The 17,297-nt window shown below is 44.5% G+C and overlaps 3 protein-coding genes across 4 annotated transcripts in view; 2 read left to right on the top strand and 1 right to left on the bottom strand.

Annotated features, from left to right (window-relative positions):
• Window positions 1-3,256, top strand: part of LOC109481716 (palmitoyltransferase ZDHHC17-like) — a 23,438-nt gene extending 20,182 nt beyond the window's left edge. The window contains exons 15-17 of the mRNA XM_019784309.1: window positions 15-172; window positions 2,011-2,105; window positions 2,788-3,256. Of these exons, the coding sequence (XP_019639868.1) occupies window positions 15-172; window positions 2,011-2,105; window positions 2,788-2,929 (395 nt within the window). The 3' untranslated portion in view covers window positions 2,930-3,256. The remainder of the gene's footprint in view (window positions 1-14; window positions 173-2,010; window positions 2,106-2,787) is intronic.
• A 6,805-nt stretch (window positions 3,257-10,061) lies between these two features.
• Window positions 10,062-14,606, top strand: LOC109481676 (toll-like receptor 4). The gene is given in 3 exon segments (XM_019784250.1): window positions 10,062-10,166; window positions 11,209-14,438; window positions 14,440-14,606. Coding segments are annotated over 2 exon segments (3,252 nt in total). The 5' UTR covers window positions 10,062-10,166; window positions 11,209-11,276; the 3' UTR covers window positions 14,530-14,606.
• A 1,346-nt stretch (window positions 14,607-15,952) lies between these two features.
• LOC109481702 (cysteine and glycine-rich protein 2-like) overlaps window positions 15,953-17,297 on the bottom strand; it is a 23,804-nt gene continuing 22,459 nt past the window's right edge. For both annotated transcript variants that reach the window (XM_019784294.1, XM_019784293.1), the window contains exon 6: window positions 15,953-16,858. In XM_019784294.1, coding sequence (XP_019639853.1) covers window positions 16,761-16,858 — 98 coding nt within the window. In that variant the 3' untranslated portion in view covers window positions 15,953-16,760. The remainder of the gene's footprint in view (window positions 16,859-17,297) is intronic.

Here is a 17,297-nt window from a genome sequence, read left to right as displayed (position 1 = left end):
CTATCCCCCCCTAGACTGGAGCCAGCACTGCGGCCTGGGTTTCTCCCAGCTGGGTTTCTGGTCGTACGTGGGTGCCGCGGGCCACTGCTCGCCGTGGGTCATGTGGATCTTCCTCAACGCTCTGCTGCACTTCACCTGGGTCGGCATCCTGCTCGTCTGCCAGGTGTATCAGGTATGTAGCATCTGTAATGTTACCTGTCTCACCTGTACAACACCTGCAGGTGTACCAGGTACATCTCACCTGTACAACACCTGCAGGTGTACCAGGTATGTCTACCAGGTATGTCTCACCTATACAACACCTGCCTCACCTGTACAACACCTGCAGGTGTACCAGGTATGTCTCACCTGTCTATCTCCTGTACCAGGTATGTCTCACCTATACAACACCTGCCTCTGTACCAGGTATGTCTCACCTGTACAACACCTGCAGGTGTATCAGGTATGTCTCACCTGTACAACACCTGCAGGTGTATCAGGTATGTAGCACCTGTTATGTCTCACCTGTGGAACACCTGTCTCACCTGTACAACACCTGCAGGTGTACAAGGTAAGTCTCAGCTGTACAACACCTGCAGGTGTATCAGGTATGTCTCACCTGTACAACACCTGCAGGTGTATCAGGTATGTAGCACCTGTTATGTCTCACCTGTGGAACACCTGTCTCACCTGTACAACACCTGCAGGTGTACAAGGTAAGTCTCAGCTGTACAACACCTGCAGGTGTACCAGGTATGTCTCACCTGTACAACACCTGCAGGTGTACCAGGTAAGTCTCACCTGTACCACACCTGCAGGTGTACCAGGTATGTCTCACCTGTACAACACCTGCAGGTGTACCAGGTATGCCTCACCTGTACAACACCTGCAGGTGTACCAGGTATGTCTCACCTGTACAACACCTGCAGGTGTACCAGGTATGTCTCACCTGTACAACACCTGCAGGTATGTCTCACCTGTACAACACCTGCAGGTATGTCTCACCTGTACAACACCTGCAGGTGTACAAGGTAAGTCTCACCTGTACAACACCTGCAGGTGTATCAGGTATGTAGCACCTGTACAACACCTGCAGGTGTACCAGGTATGTAGCACCTGTCTATCTCCTGTACCAGGTATGTCTCACCTATACAACACCTGCCTCACCTGTACAACACCTGCAGGTGTACCAGGTATGTCTCACCTGTCTATCTCCTGTACCAGGTAAGTCTCACCTGTTACACACCTGCAGGTGTATCAGGTATGTAGCACCTGTACAACACCTGCAGGTGTACCAGGTATGTAGCACCTGTACAACACCTGCAGGTGTACCAGGTATGTAGCACCTGTTATGTCTCACCTGTGGAACACCTGTCTCACCTGTACAACACCTGCAGGTGTACCAGGTAACTCTCACCTGTAACTCTGTAGTCCATGGGTAGCTAGCAACAATAGGGAGCCGGCGGTAACTATATTAAGGATGGCACCCAGGCTACCGAAGCTCCAAAGAACTCAGTACATTATGAACAGTGCCAGTTCATAAATTCCTTGAAATGCCAACATGTGCCCTCTTGTTGTAAAAGTCGCTATGTACTGCCGCATATTTACAATACATTGTAGTAACTTTGTATTTCTGTGGTCTAGTAGCATTTTTATTTCGGGCCAGAATTTCCTTATTTGCGCACTAGTTTGAGGGTCTTCAGAGGATGCCATCCATAGAATAAGGTCGGTGTGGCCTTATTCCAAGAAGCCAAATTATTGTAATTATTAGACTATATGTCCATAGTACATAGAATTAGCGCTAGCTTGTACATTGTATTATATTCATTGCAAACTGTGACGTCTTTCCTGTGACCTGTACTGAACCCAGTGGGTATTTGCGTACAATAAAGGTCTTCATTCATTCATTCATTCATTCATTCATTCATTCATTCATTCATTCATTCATTCATTCATTCATTCATTCATTCATTCATTCATTCATTCATTCATTCATTCATAATTCCTGACCACCTGCATCTGTGCCTGCAGATTTTCTGGGTTGCCATGACGACCAACGAGCGGATGAACTGTAAGAGATACAAACATTTCCTGTCCAGCAGCGGAGACATCAGGAGCCCCTTCAAGTAAGTTTTCTTAACATTAACACATGTTAACTATGAACAAGTTTAAACTGTAATTTCCAACACAAAAAATTGGACTCAATCAAATTTTTGACTGTACAACTCCAGGCTTTGTCAAGGAATGAGCAATCCACCGCTTCCGTGACGTCACGCAGATAACACACATGACTCCATGAGCAGTGGATCATAGGTTGCAGAAAGTCTGTGGCGCCCCTTTGTGTTGGCAATTACAGTTCAATCTTGTTCATAATGACTTCTTCCAACACAGATGAACTTTCAAGTCTGTTACCTGTAACACCTGTACCTGTCTTACTGCACACCGGAGCTTTCAAACTGAAGCTGTAAAGTTTTTCATGCGATTACAACTTCCTTAGACTTCCAGGACATGAGATACACAAGAAAACTGTTACTCCAGCAACTGGATAGATTTTAAAACTATCAGTTATCAGCGTTGAAATCTATCAGTTCTCAAAATTTATCTATTTGCTTGTGTAGTTGAGTAACAGTTAACTTTTCTTGTGAATCATTTTAGATATTGACTGTCAGATATTTATATACATTTTACACAACAGTCTTGCTTATTTCTGTTACTGCAGGAACTTAATTTGTGTATCATTGTAGATATCGACTGTCAGATATTTATATACATTTTACACAACCATCTTGCTCATTTCTGTTCCCGCAGTTTTGGCGTAATTCAGAACATATCGGATTTCTTCAACGTGCGAATCCCGGGTCTGGCGCGGCCGCACGTGGTCGACTGGCGGCAGCAGTACAGCGTCAACATCCGGGAACAACCCGCCGACAAGGCGTACCAGTTCGTATAACCCCAGGGGTCGTTGTCAGGGGCAACCGTAGGGTAGGCAAGGCCTTATATGGCAGGGGAGGCTATCAATGTGAATCAGACGGGTAGAAAATGTCATTTGGGCAGAGGGAAGTTATCAATGTAAACATGAAGGGTAGACAAGGCCTACCAGTTCGAAAACCCTGGGGGACGCTATAAGGGCAACCATAGGGTAGACAAGGCCATATATGGCAGGGGGAGGCTATCAATGTAAACCTGAAGGGTAAAAAAGACCTACCAGTTCATATGACCTCTGGGGAGACTATCAGTGTGAACTTTGAGGGTAGACAAGGCCTTATATGGCAGGGGGGAAGCTATCAATGTAAGCCTGAAGGGTAGACAATGTCATTCGGGCAGAGGGAAGTTATAGACAAGGCCTACCAGTTCGTAAAACCTCGAAGGATTCTATCAAGCATGTCGGCAGAAAGTACTGCACCTGTTCAGAACGCAGCTTTTTCACGGTTTCTGTTGGATGTTTGCTTAACATTGCATCAGAATTTTGTCTGTTGTAGAAGATATTTTTTCCGACACAACATTTGGAAACTACAGATGGGATGCTAACCTTACATACATGACTACGGCCTTACATGAGACGTTCTGCTGAAGTGCTATGCACAATACATTACGGGTTTCGCGCAGGTGCAGTACGTTCTGCCGACGTGCTGGATAAAGCCACATATGGTTGGGAGAGGCTATCAATGTTAAACCTCAAGTGTAGACAAGACCATAAAAGGCAGGGGATGCTATTAGTGTGAACCCAGACAGGGCTTACTATAACACAAGGGAAGCTATCAGTGCACATCTTTAGGGTAGAGAAGGCCTACCAATTTGTATAATTGAGGATGCATCTATCAGTGTAATCCTCAGTGGAGGGGAGAAGCTATCAATGTAAACCACAAGGCTCAGCAGCTTGTACAATGAAGGGGGGAGGCTATCAGTTTAAAGCCCAGGGTGATCAGTGTGACATCATCACATCCTGCTCTCTGATTGGTTAGGAACTGAACATTGCAGAACATTCCAAACAGATCTCAAAAATAAGGGGGGGTGTTTTTCATATTGCAGGATTTGACTGAATTCTTTTGATGCTTCTTACATCTGATTGGCTCCTGTTTCCCTTCCCTTGATTGGCTGGTTGCTTTTTTCTCCCTCTCCTGATTGGCTGGTTGCTTTTTTCTCTCTCTCCTGATTGGCTAGTTGCTTGCTTCCCTTCTCCTGATTGGCTGGTTGCTTGTTTCCCTACTCCCGATAGGCTGGTTGGTTGTTTCCCTTCTCCTGATTGGCTGGTTGCTTGCTTCCCTTCTCCTGATTGGCTGGTTACTTGTTTCCCCTCCCCTGATTGGCTGGTTGCTTTTCCCCTTCTCCTAACTGGCTGGTTGTTTTTCCCCTTCTCCTAATTGGCTGGTTGTTTTTTCCCCTTCTCCTAATTGGCTGGTTGTTTTTTCCCCTTCTCCTGATTGGCTGGTTACTTGTTTCCCTTCACCTGATTGGCTGGTTGTTTGTTTCCCTTCTCCTGATTGGCTGGTTGCTTGTAGCCCTTCTCCTGATTGGCTGGTTTCTTATTTCCTTTCTCCTGAAATTGGCAGCATCATGGATTTGCAGTTTAGAGGTCATTGTTAAAATAAAACCATGCAAAAGTTTCAAAATGTACAGTAAGTGATAGAATGAGTACCTCATTATATAACTACTGTATGTGTGAAAAGGATGCTTCCAGTGTATATATCCTACATACATGAAATCTATTACTGTGTAAGACTGTGTTTAAGCCATGAAGCAATGTTTGTATATTTTGTATGTCGGTGAGAGACTGTGTTGTAAATGTACATGTCTGTGTGTGTTTAATGTGTGCAACTTGTGCCCAACTGAATCTTCAATGTGAGATTGCGAACATGATAACATTATACTCACAGGGAAAACTAGTAGTCTCCACCAGACTTTTTTCCAGGCCGAATGAATAGTAGAAATTAGCCTAAAAAGAATGTAGCTGGCCAGAAGAATTGGCCGGCCATAGAGGGCTAATGCAGGCAAACTGGACCCTTCTGTCTCCCAGTGACACCCACTGTAGGTTTCTTTTCATTTCCATGACACTAGCGCCTCTTTCATAGTTGTTCACACAGAATCTTGCAGCTTGATTCTGTACCCTCTCCAGATTGTCTTTGTCTTTCTTTGTATATGGATCCCATACTGTCACAGCATATTCTAGGTTTGACCTTCTATGGCCGGCCAACTCCCCTGGCCAGCTACATTCTCTTTAGGCCAATTTCTACTATTTATTCAGCCTGCAAAAGTGTCTGTTTGAGATTAGAAAACTAGGACTTTCCTATAGCACTGTGTATATATCATATAACAATCAATGAAGCATTAAGATATTACCTTTAGTATATAGTAATAGCTTTGTATAGATATATTACAAATGGACAGTAGCATACGGATAGCAGTACAGAGTCCAGGGCATGGCAACACCAATTCGCTTGACATGTACATAATGTACATACAGATATACGTAACTCCACACAGTAGTAATGCACAACACAGCAATGATGTTTACCTTCGCAGAACAGATAGTTTTTGCTCTGTCCCTTCTTTCTCTTCTTCTTCTCCAAACAAATAATGTCAATGGCCTGACCCAGACGTCTGTCACCATGGTAACTGGTGTTAGGTTACATCATGTTGCAATTTTATGTCAGGAGGGATTTAGACTCCTGTCATCATGTATAAAAATGTAATAAGGAGCAGACCAAATACGAGGGTAAGCATTTTGTATGTGATTTGCAAACGTTACCTTTCTAGTTATTAGTTGTGTATGGTAGACCTGTCCTGTGGATGTGTGTTCAAACTTTCGTAGTGGTGAGAAGAATTGCTTTAGAGTGTGATTTTATAGCAAAACGGTACGTATATATAATGTTATATGTATTATACTCAGAGAGATGTACAGTTGACTTCTCCGTGCGACTTTTTCGTCACAAAATATCACATTCCAGTCCATGAATAAGTTCATCAGGTTGGTAAGAGACTAGAAAAAGGCTCTTGAATTTGAAAACCACCAAGGAACCCTCTTAGGCCACAGCAAGTAATTTTTCTGGATGACATCAGTGCGCGCATTAATTTTCCCCTGATTTTGAAAAAAAAAAAAAAACAAGAAATTTTGTTGCCCTCTAACAGTGGTTAATATGCCGAAAATGGGCAAAGATGTCTGTTGCCATGCTGGAAGGTGGAAGGCAAATAACTATGAAAAAAGAGACAAGAAAAGGCTCTGATTGAATGTTTTGTTTCTTACTTTGATGCAGTGATTATGTGATGCTGGCTGTGTATATATGATGTTCCCACTGATTAAAAACCATTTGTACAATGATTGAGTCAACATTTTAAAATGTAGGAACCCTGTTTTTTCCGCCCGCCTTTTTTTTCGCCCGCTCGCATTAGATTTGGAGTCTGCGGAGGATGTCATCCATAAAATTTACTTGCTGTGGCCTTACATGTATATATACATGTACTCCCTCCACGCACAGATGTTTTCATCTTCCAGTTAAGAATTATTTTTAAAAAAGAAGTACCGTGGCCGACAAGAACAAAATTTTACACCGCAACTTTTGGTGTTTTACACCGCAACTTTTGGTGTTTTACACTGCAACTTTTGGTGTTTTACACTGCAACTTTGGGTGTTTTACACTGCAACTTTTGCTGTGTTTTACACTGCAACTTTTGCTGTGTTTTACACTGCAACTTTTGCTGTGTTTTACACTGCAACTTTTGGTGTTTTACACTGCAACTTTTGCTGTGTTTTACACTGCAACTTTTGCTGTGTGGAAAACTTACACCCCTCCCCTTTTATAATGGACGGTCCCCCTGTCAGGTCAAAGGTGACAACGATGGCATGCAAACTACGTTGACTGAGTTATCCTTTTCGTGCATAAGTTTTTTTAGAGGAAAAGCTTGGCTACGTTGTGACGTTAGTTTTTTTCTAAAGGTTTTTCTAGCTTTGGCCTATAGATCGGGATAAATTTAAAAATGTTTCGACCAGGTCCAGTGATTACAAATTATGTTGCTTTTTGCTGCCATGCGTCACAACAATCGACCGACTTCCAGATCCTGCCCCCACCCCACCCCAAGATGGTGTGATGGAGTCAAGACGTCTCAGAAGTAGGAAGGATGTGTACCCATGGGATCTTAAGAAATTGATCAAGCTGTGAATAAATTGATGATTTATAATTCTGTCTGTTCTTCTTTGTGTTCTAACTTTACTATACTTACACAACACTGTATTGCCTCCATGATGACAGTTTATAAATTACTGATTGACTAATTAACATTGATTAGATGTCTTATTAACTATAAATATTGTATACAATATTATTCTACATTTGTATACGAGCGATCGCTGTTTTTGTTTACATTATACGCCATCTTTTCTTGTCGGCCACGGTACGGTCGATTGTATCCACGAAAAGGATAACTCAGTCGACGTAGTTTGCATGCCATCGTTGTCACCTTTGACCTGGCAGGGGGACCGTCCATTATAAAAGGGGAGGGGTGTAAGTTTTCCACACAGCAAAAGTTGCAGTGTAAAACACAGCAAAAGTTGCAGTGTAAAACACCAAAAGTTGCAGTGTAAAACACAGCAAAAGTTGCAGTGTAAAACACAGCAAAAGTTGCGGTGTAAAACACAGCAAACGTTGCAGTGTAAAACACCCAAAGTTGCAGTGTAAAACACCAAAAGTTGCAGTGTAAAACACCAAAAGTTGCGGTGTAAAACACCAAAAGTTGCGGTGTAAAATTTTGTTCTTGTCGGCCACGGTAAAGAAGACAGAGACATTGAATGGAATCAGTGTTACCTTGTGTCAGGTACAATGACGCCCAAACTGTGTTCTGAAATCAAAGCAGCTGTAATGATGTAGTTGATTTGTTGTTACAAACATAATTAATGTGCTTTGATTTGTCTTATGAAGTTTTGTACGAAGTAAAGAATCAACGTGAAGAAATTGGAGGTGTCGATATGTGTTCAACAACAACAAGACAGTAACTTGTAACAACTGGTCTTTGTGTGGTAGGATTAGGGAACTTACAGAGTTACAGTATCTACGGTACCTTAGACTCTCACTCTAAGGAACTAGTAACTTAGACTCTCACTCTAAGGAACTAGTAACTTAGACTCTCACTCTAAGGAACTAGTAACTTAGAGGTAACCGGTCGTTTCGTTACATGACCAGTTCGTTACATGGACCTATAGTCATTTCGTTACATTGATTCAGTCATTTCGTTACACACGGAAAAGTGCTTTCGTTACACATTATAGTTACCATCATTTCTCTGTACTGTAGTGATTCCCCCCAATTTTGATGAATTCTGCAGATGAATTTTCGGCTGCGGCGGCAGATTTTCGACCGCGGCGGCGGGACTGTAACCTTTCCCCGCAGTAAACACCGACCAGCGGCGGCGGGGACTGTAACCTTTCCTCATGTTGGCGTTCACGACAACTACTTGCTTCAATAAAAGTTTAGAACATACGGATATTCAACATATATAGTGGAAGTCGCTTAGTTACGCCGCTCTTTTGTCAGAATTTTGGTGAACGTACGCTAGAGCTATACACGAAACACAACCACACACAAGCCTTCCGCAACAACAAGCATGTTTTAATATCTATGTCGAATTAAATGACATCGGTGTCAATTTGGGCTTAAAATGAAGGTAAGTATGTCGGCAGTGAAGTTATCACCTTATTATGTACAACTTGAGTCCACAAACTGTACACTCATAGTGTAAATCCCTTTGAGATCTTTCGCCGTAAAATTTAAACAAAGAAACAAAATGGCGCCGATGGCGTGTATATACAAACGTTGTGGTCACGTCAGCATCCCGTCAGCCAATGCGGCAAATCTGGTGGCGCGAGATTTGACTGCGTTTTTTTTATTCGAAACAATTTTTTTACGTAACAGGGAAATTGCATAGCTAACAACAGCTAGCGTTATCTATTATATAGAACAGTTAGTTGTGGGTGCGGTAGAGGAAGACTTGAAAAACTCAAGAAAAATAAGACAGTGAAAGGTAGAGACCCATAGAGTACATCCAGTTGTCTAGCAACACGATGTTAGCGCACTGGCTAATAAATGAATAATAAAAGAATTACATAACCCATGCAGCACAGACAACAAATGAGTTTCAAAAGATAACTGGCGGTTTTTCATTGTTGCTAAACAATACATCGACACTACAAAGAGACTTTCGCTTGGATTTTTAAAACCGTTGTCCAGACAACTTTTTCAACTTTTGTTCACGGCAGATCACAGGCGGCTTGCCGGGTTCTTTTGGGTTTTCAAAGACAATGACTTTCGGACCTCAAAAGAGACGGCGTGTGACTCATGTGTGTGCAAGACAAGTAGCTTTTGCCTCTCACTCTAAGGAACTAGTGACTTAGACTCTCACTCTAAGTATCGCCAAGCCAGGTTGATTTATATTTGATGTGACTTTATTGCCGAACTGCGGTGGGTTGTACAAAGCATTGCAGCATGTAACGGGTGTACAGTTACAAAGCTAACTATTATTAAAGTAGGTAAGGAGAATGGAGAGCAAAATTATATCTGTACAGAAGATGTGGCGCTACAAAACTACGAAGCTAAGCTTCCCCACGTTTTCAGAAAAACGACTGCACGGGTACTGTTTGGACAATAAAACCATTTATTATTAGTAGTATATCGGACAGTCTGTTGACACACACAAACATACTAGTACCTTCACGTACCTGGTACCTGTGATAAATATCGAGGAAACGCGTCAACATCCCAGTGCCCTCAGGCTGAGTACCCCTTTGTTTTGTCCCCGATCTTAATAAATCACGACATTGTTTGCGGCTTACCTTGTGACTTTTATGACTTTCCCAGAAGCCGTGACTGCTGTGCGGGATACATTTCAAACAGAACTGGGCGGAATCACGCGCGGGTGCCAGTCTTGTGAGCAGGCCGCAGACAGACGGGTGGTTCAGACGACAGACGGCCGACTCTTCGCACACTCCTCCCCCAACGCCGCTGCAGACATCCAGGCTTGTGAGCAGGCCGCAGACAGACGGGTGGTTCAGACGACAGACGGCCGACTCTTCCGCACACTCCTCCCCACCGCCGCTCCAGACGATCCAGGCTTGTGAGCAGGCCGCAGACAGACGGGTGGTTCAGACGACAGACGGCAAACTCACCCCCCACAACTCTTCTCACAGACATCTTGTTGTAAAGGTGGGTTTAAACTTTCTTTTTTTTAAACTCGTTTATACCATTACCTCCATGTTTATACCAGTAAAAGTTTACCAAAGGCATCAATGTGTAGTGGGGAGAGGGGGGGGGGTCGTCACTGAATGGCATCCAGTAAATTTCTAGCGGCGACCGACGTATGAATGATTTATCAAGGCCCACGGACCCGGTTCTTTCACTTGTAGAGTAGCCAATTACCACTGATCCGGTGGCACACGATGGGCGAAAACATGTACTTCACACCCATTGTTCGTCGATATAAAGCGGTTATACATTACAAAGAGAATTTTCGTAGGACTGCCATTTTTTTGTTTGCAGCTTGTGTATTGAGAACGGGTATCTTCATAATTCTGCTGGCTGTTTGTAGAAGAACGGCACAATAAACCAGTTTTCAATACCATCACGACTTAAGCTACGGTCACACCCCGCCGTACGTGCTTCTGCGTGCTGTCTACGTGCAAAAACGTGGGCAAACGCAGGGCATCCGTGCGTGGTGAGTACCGCCTCCGTACGGAATCCTACGGATTTGGGAGCACGCAGAACTTAAAGTGCATGTAAAACTTTTGTTACGTGCGGTCTGCGGATTCACCACCCGTGCGTACGAGTACGAGCGACGCGCGTGCCCCGTACGTACCGTATAAAAGACGCACGTGTGAGTACGGCCTCCTTACGGTAAAGTTGCAATCGCACAGAGATCGTACGTTGTAAGCACGTACAACTCACTCACCACTTGCGCAATTGCGCAACGTACGATGCACGCAGCCACTCACGACCAGACGTGGCAGACCACACTCTTACACCTTGCGAAACCGTGCGAGTGACGTGCGAGTGACGTGCGTCGACGCCACTCCTTCCCCACGTTTTCAGAAAAAAAAACGTAGCAGACGTAGCCTCCAAAGAAATACGGACAAAAAGCACGCAAGGGGTAGGTTGTGACCGAGGCTTCAATGGACATACACGTGTATATGTACGCCTCATGCATTATGTCAATTTAAGCCCCCCTCCCCTTATTTACCATGAACTTCAGGTGTTCATATCTACTCTCCACCGGTCCGCGCAACGAGACGAACCTGAGAAAAACGCCACCAGACCGACATGGAGTCTAAACCCGCTCCTCTCGCCGTCTGCTTGGCTGTGGTTTCCGTGTTCATCGCCCAACATGGCCGGGTTAGAGGACAACTCTCCCCACCTGTGTGTCAGACCTGGAACTCAACAACTGTCGTGTGTAAAGGGGATCCGGACTGGCCGTATACTCAAACCTGTGCGCCTCTAACCCGAGTACCTCCCGGCATCCCCGAGTCTGTCATCACGGTGGATCTCAGATGGAACAACATAACTATACTGTATAACGGCTCGTTTAGTGGGTTAAGAAACCTGAGATCATTAGACCTGTCTACTAATCCTATACAGACTATCGAGGTCGGTGCGTTTGCAGGGTTAGAAAAATTACAACATCTAGATATTAAAAATTATTATGAACAAATGTTTCCTCTTCAAAATGGAATGTTCCAAGATCTGCGAAACCTGAACTATCTGACTGTGGAGACTCACACCGATACAGTCGCCAGTGAGGGAGTGTTCACGGGATTATCTATACTCAGGCATTTACGACTCGGCGTGAAAAATATCAGCAATTTAGTAATATCCGATCATATTTTTGATCCTTTGACTTCATTGGAAAGTCTAGAGATAGTCGGCGATTACATAGAAGATGACCTAGTCCACAGCGGAAGTGGGTTCTTACAACGACGCCTGCTGTGGGCACCGCTGCACAACCTTAAAACATTGAGTCTCCTTTACATGTATCATTGTGTACATGTTACATGTATAAGGGACAGTGACTTGTACTTTGGACCTGTATTTACAACTATGTCTAGATTAGAGACTATAGAAATATACATGTATGATAAAACTTCGGTTTCTCTCAATGCTCAAATGTTCCGGCCGTTATTACCGACTGTGAAACATTTACGCGCTGCCGCTCCTATAGCTCCCGGCCTGCTGAAGTCACTCACACATCTGCAGACGCTGGACTATGGCACTTTTTCAAATCCCGCCATTATGGACGTTCTGCCTGAACTCCGACACACGCAGATTCGGGAGTTGTCATTAGACGTGGTGAATACGGACAAATTAACATCTGATACTCTTGCGGGAATAAAAGGCTTGAAAAGTTTGAAAACTTTGATTTTTCGCCACGGCTCATTTGTCGTCATAGAAGCTAACGCCTTTGCGGGTTTGTCACATTTGCTAAGGCTGGATCTGACGCAGGGCTTCTTCCCCTTCGAGGGCGTCCTCGAGACGTTAACTTTACACGACAAGGCGTTCAGCGGATTGTCCTCACTAACTCATCTTACCTTGACACAAAACTTGATTTCTACTTTACCACAATACGTGTTTGAAGGACTGTCCTCGCTCACTCATCTTGATTTGAGCCAGAACGAGTTGGAGACCTCCCACGCTCAGCTTCCAGAGACCTTGGACTATCTTGATCTCAGTCACAATAAGTTACACAACGAAGTTCGTGAATGGCCATGTTACAACATATCATTTAACTTCAGTGATATAAAAAGCGTGAATCATCTGAATTTGAGTCATAATGAAATTGAAGAAGTTCCCGGCGTCGATTGTTTCCCTCTGAATATCACTGTGCTTGATTTGCAACACAACAGACTGGGAAGATTCACCCTTCCACTCTGCATTGCGAGTTTACGGTATCTCGACCTTTCTAACAATGAACTCGATGATTTTTTCGTTGACCTTCAATTATATATTTGTGAGCAATCAGTCATAGAAACACTTAGGTTGGATAACAACGGTATAACAGATATACAAGAAGGATTACCAGAAAAAATAAAGAGAAAATTAAAAACGCTGACTCTTTCTCATAACCAAATCCAACGTATCGAAACAGGACAACTGACATGGTCGGACCAGCTGGAACATTTGGATCTGAGTCATAACGAGATCAACACCGTCATGCCATCCGCCTTCCGTGGACTATCGCGGCTACAATTCCTGGATCTCAGTAACAACAAGCTAAAGAATATATCTAAGTCAACATTTGAAGGTTTAGGCAACCTTACACATCTAAACCTGGAAGCCAACAGGATAGCAGTGATTGGGGACGCCTTTCAGCGTCTGTACGGGTTGAGGTATCTGGATCTGAGGAGCAACAGGTTGGCTGTTCTAAATCAAACAACACTGAATCCTGTTGTCTTCCGGTTAGAGACTATCGACATTGCAGACAACCCGTTTCTGTGTGACTGTAAGTTAATGTGGTTTGTCGAGTGGGCCCTGGATAAATACGACAGGGTAGCGAACTTCCACAACCCCTATCCTGACGTCGGTCGAGGGTACACATGTTCCCGTCCACCTGGATTGCGTGGAAGACGTTTGATAGACGGGCTGACGCAGAAACAACAATCTAAGGACAGACAGGATCCATCAGAACGAAAGTTCTTTGACATAGCCTGTAGTCATGGATTCCGGCCCAACCGCCTCCTGGCTTGTGTGCTCGCCTCTTCGGGCATCTTCGTCGCCATGACGACCATTTTCCTGGTCGACTACCACATCGGCCGTGTTCAGTACTACCTGTGGATGTTGGACAAGTGGAGGAGACCGAAGATTGGCGAAGTAAAGAACCAAGAGCAGCACAGATACACGCAAGATGCTTTTCTTGCCTACAACAACCGGGACGTCGGCTGGGTTATACATCAAGCGATAGGGAATCTGGAACCTGACTACAGTCTGGTCTTACACGAAAGGGACTTTGCAGTGGGCGCTCCCATTGTGGAAAACATCGCGGATGCCGTGGAAAACAGCCGGAGAACCGTCTGCCTCATCACCAGGAACTTCCTGAAGAGTAAGTGGTGCGAGTACGAGTTCCAGCTGGCCCAGTACCACATGTTTGAGGAGGGGGGAGGGAGGCGTCTCATCCTGGTGTTTCTGGAGAGGATTCCTAACGAAATGCTGAAACAGTTCCGCCATCTGAACGCCGTAGTGAAGAGGGACACGTACCTGATGTGGCCAGACGACGTGCGGAAAAGGCCGCTGTTCTGGAGGCGGCTGCGAGACGCTCTGGGCGATCCTCTACCACGGGACCCAGAGCCTCAGCAGCAGGTACAGGGTCCGGAACAGAACGCTCCGGAACGGAACATTCCGGAAGAGCCGGTACGGAACATTCCGGAACAGCAAGAACAGGCCCAAGTAAGAAACGTTGTGGAAGTGCAGGTCCATGCCCCCATGCGGGACATTCCGGAACTGCAAGATGAAATTCTATTACCAGATCCAGACGACCAGTGGTTCGGAGATGGGGATGACGTGCCCCTTCTACCTCTGTAGATAAAACTTACCGTGTCACCAGACTGTTATTGCTTGGGAGTGCATATTTTGTGTTGTTATTCAAAAAAATTTTATCTTTTTTGTGTTAAGTCTACTTTACTTTACAGCAATATGTAGTTTTAAACTCACTGTATCAGATAGTAAGTTTTATGGTATGGTATTACCACTATGGTAATTTTAAAATTGTTTGTTTACCACCATATTTTTTCATATCACTTGTACTTGAAAGTAGCATTCAGGAATGAGATTGCATTAAGCTTGTCTGATAATGTTGAGTACAATTAATTATATGTATGAATGCCTTTGTTAAATTGGTAACGCTGTTATGTGTATGTGTAGATATACTCTGTACAGCACTGTGTAGTTTTAGCTAATGATGGTAAGTTTTTTATTTTTTTTTGTATAATCTTGAGTGATTGCACATCTTTTAACATTGTACTATTCATGCTATTGCACTGTGTTGTTATGTTTGTTCACATTATTAAAGTATAAGTAAGACCTTTAAAGAATACTGTCATGAAAGTTCATCTGTTTAAGTTAAAACTTTTGGTTCCAACACAAAGAAGGTTTCTCACCTAGAGCCTTGTTTTCTGATAGACATCCTAGTCAACAGGGCCGATCGGATAATGTATAGAGTCTTGCCGGCTGGTTACGAACTTGCAACAGAAAGATATGCTTGGAGCAAGCAAAGAGCAAGGAATGTCCTTTCATGGACATTATTAGCTGGCTCCTTTCAACTCTTCAAACAATCCTCTGGCCCCTTTCAGGGTCCTTTCTGCTGACCACATTCCTAGGCTAGTCTTAAATTCAGCCTTTCGTCCGCACCCCACAATCCGCTTCTGTATCTGTATAGCCGGTATAACCGCCTTTCGGCGTAACACACCAGCTTCTGTATCTGTATAGCCGGTATAACCGCCCTTCGGCGTAACACACCAGGCCAATAGCGGATTGTGTGGAGCGGACGAAAGCTAAAAAGACCGACACTCAGGCTAAGCTTATAACCCTACACCACCCTATCCCCCAACTCCAGCCATACGTCAGGAAATGTTCATTACACAAAGGTGAACGAATGTCCAAAACAAGTAGCCTCCACCAGGCCTTCCTAAGCGGGGCTGTCATCATCATCAGGTCGGGGGTTCCCGGTTCTTGACCCTCTCCCTCAAATATAGTTGGAGATTAGTCTCTTCCAGGCATCGCAGTTCGATGGAAAAATTGTGCACACAGTCGCAAATTGGATCTTCTCTGGCCAGCTAAACTCCCCTGGTATACTGTCCTTTTATTTCGGGCAATTTTTCCAATTATTTTTCCAGCGATCCGCGGTGCCTGGTAGAGGCTAATTGCCTCCTTTTATTTCTAAAAGTCCGGTTCCATGACTGGTGTGGAGTGCACACAGGACAGGAGTAAAGAAAAGGACACGTCTGGTGTACGAAGTGCAACGTATTTTATTTCAGCAACGCCTTAAAGATATGTCATACAAGATGCGCCTTAAAACTTATCTTAACACAAGCTCCTTCCACCGAGTCACCTAATCGTAGCAAGAGCTCTTATATCATCGGTATGACCCACCGTAGATACTTGCGCCGTATAACCTCCATAGCATGCCAAAAACTGGGGGTTTTGGGGGTCTTCAGGAAGTTCATGGTCTTTGGGAGCTTTTATGTGCTATTTTCTGATTGCATATAGACAACATAGCAGGGCTGGTTGAATAACCACTGTTTTTTTAGAACTGGGCTAATCAGAAAACAGCCGAAGACCACCAAACCCCCAGTTCTATAAGCCTGCTACGGAGGCTAATCAGAAAACAGCCGAAGACCACCAAACCCCCAGTTCTATAAGCCTGCTACTGAGGCTAAGCCGTAAATGTTTGAAGCTTCACCTCTACCCCAGCCCTTACTGACACGACGAATCGCCATATGTTCCTACAACGTTTCACAACGTTTACTTTTCTCGTATATCTTTTACGTATTATAAAATACCTCTGCTAGTTATCTAATAAGTAACTCTGCAGTTGCAACAATATAGTACAATAATTATAGCTCTGTTCTCTATACTACATGATATTTGATAACCGTGGGAATAAAGCGGCAGCCAACCCTGGCCTGTCGTTCTAAGTATTCCATATTTGGCCAAAGACTGATGTCAGCTTGTCATTGGCTAACGGTCTCCAGGCGCCGTCCAATGGCGTGTCTGTGTGATGCTGCGTCACGGCGGTCTGGGCCAATGGTGTGCCCGTGTTTAGAAGACGGAGGTGGAGGGTGCCTTGGTCTCCGTGCGCACGCCGGCTCCCTGTCCGGCACGCAGGCCGCTCGGCCCGAACCCTCGGGCATAGCAGGCTGGGGGGAGGGGGGTATGGGTGCAACAGCGATAAACATTTCATTAGTCAGTGTATTCACTAGCCTCTTCCAGGCTTCGAGAGACGGCTGGAAAGAGTAGAAAGAGGGCCTGCAAGCCCTTTTTCGTAAGGCGTAATCAGGCCGTTTTAGACTTCGTAATCCGTAGGCAGCCTCCGCAAAAATCAACGTAATTCGTAATTGGACATTAGCCGCAAATCGTTAAGTCGTAATCAGCTCTGAGACTTAAACGTAAGCCTGAGGCTATTGACAGGATCGTCCTGTCAACAGCAGGAAATACTGCACTGCTGACAGGATCGTCCTGTCAATAGCAGAAAATACTGCACTGCTGACAGGACGATCCTGTCAATAGCAGAAAATATTGCACTGCTGACAGGACGATCCTGTCAATAACAGGAAATCTGCATTGCTGACAGGATCG

The sequence above is a fragment of the Branchiostoma belcheri genome, unplaced genomic scaffold, assembly GCF_001625305.1.
Source record: "Branchiostoma belcheri isolate BF01 breed outbred unplaced genomic scaffold, Haploidv18h27 scaffold57, whole genome shotgun sequence".
Taxonomy (NCBI): domain Eukaryota; kingdom Metazoa; phylum Chordata; class Leptocardii; order Amphioxiformes; family Branchiostomatidae; genus Branchiostoma; species Branchiostoma belcheri.
This window is presented reverse-complemented; position numbering and strand designations above follow the sequence as displayed.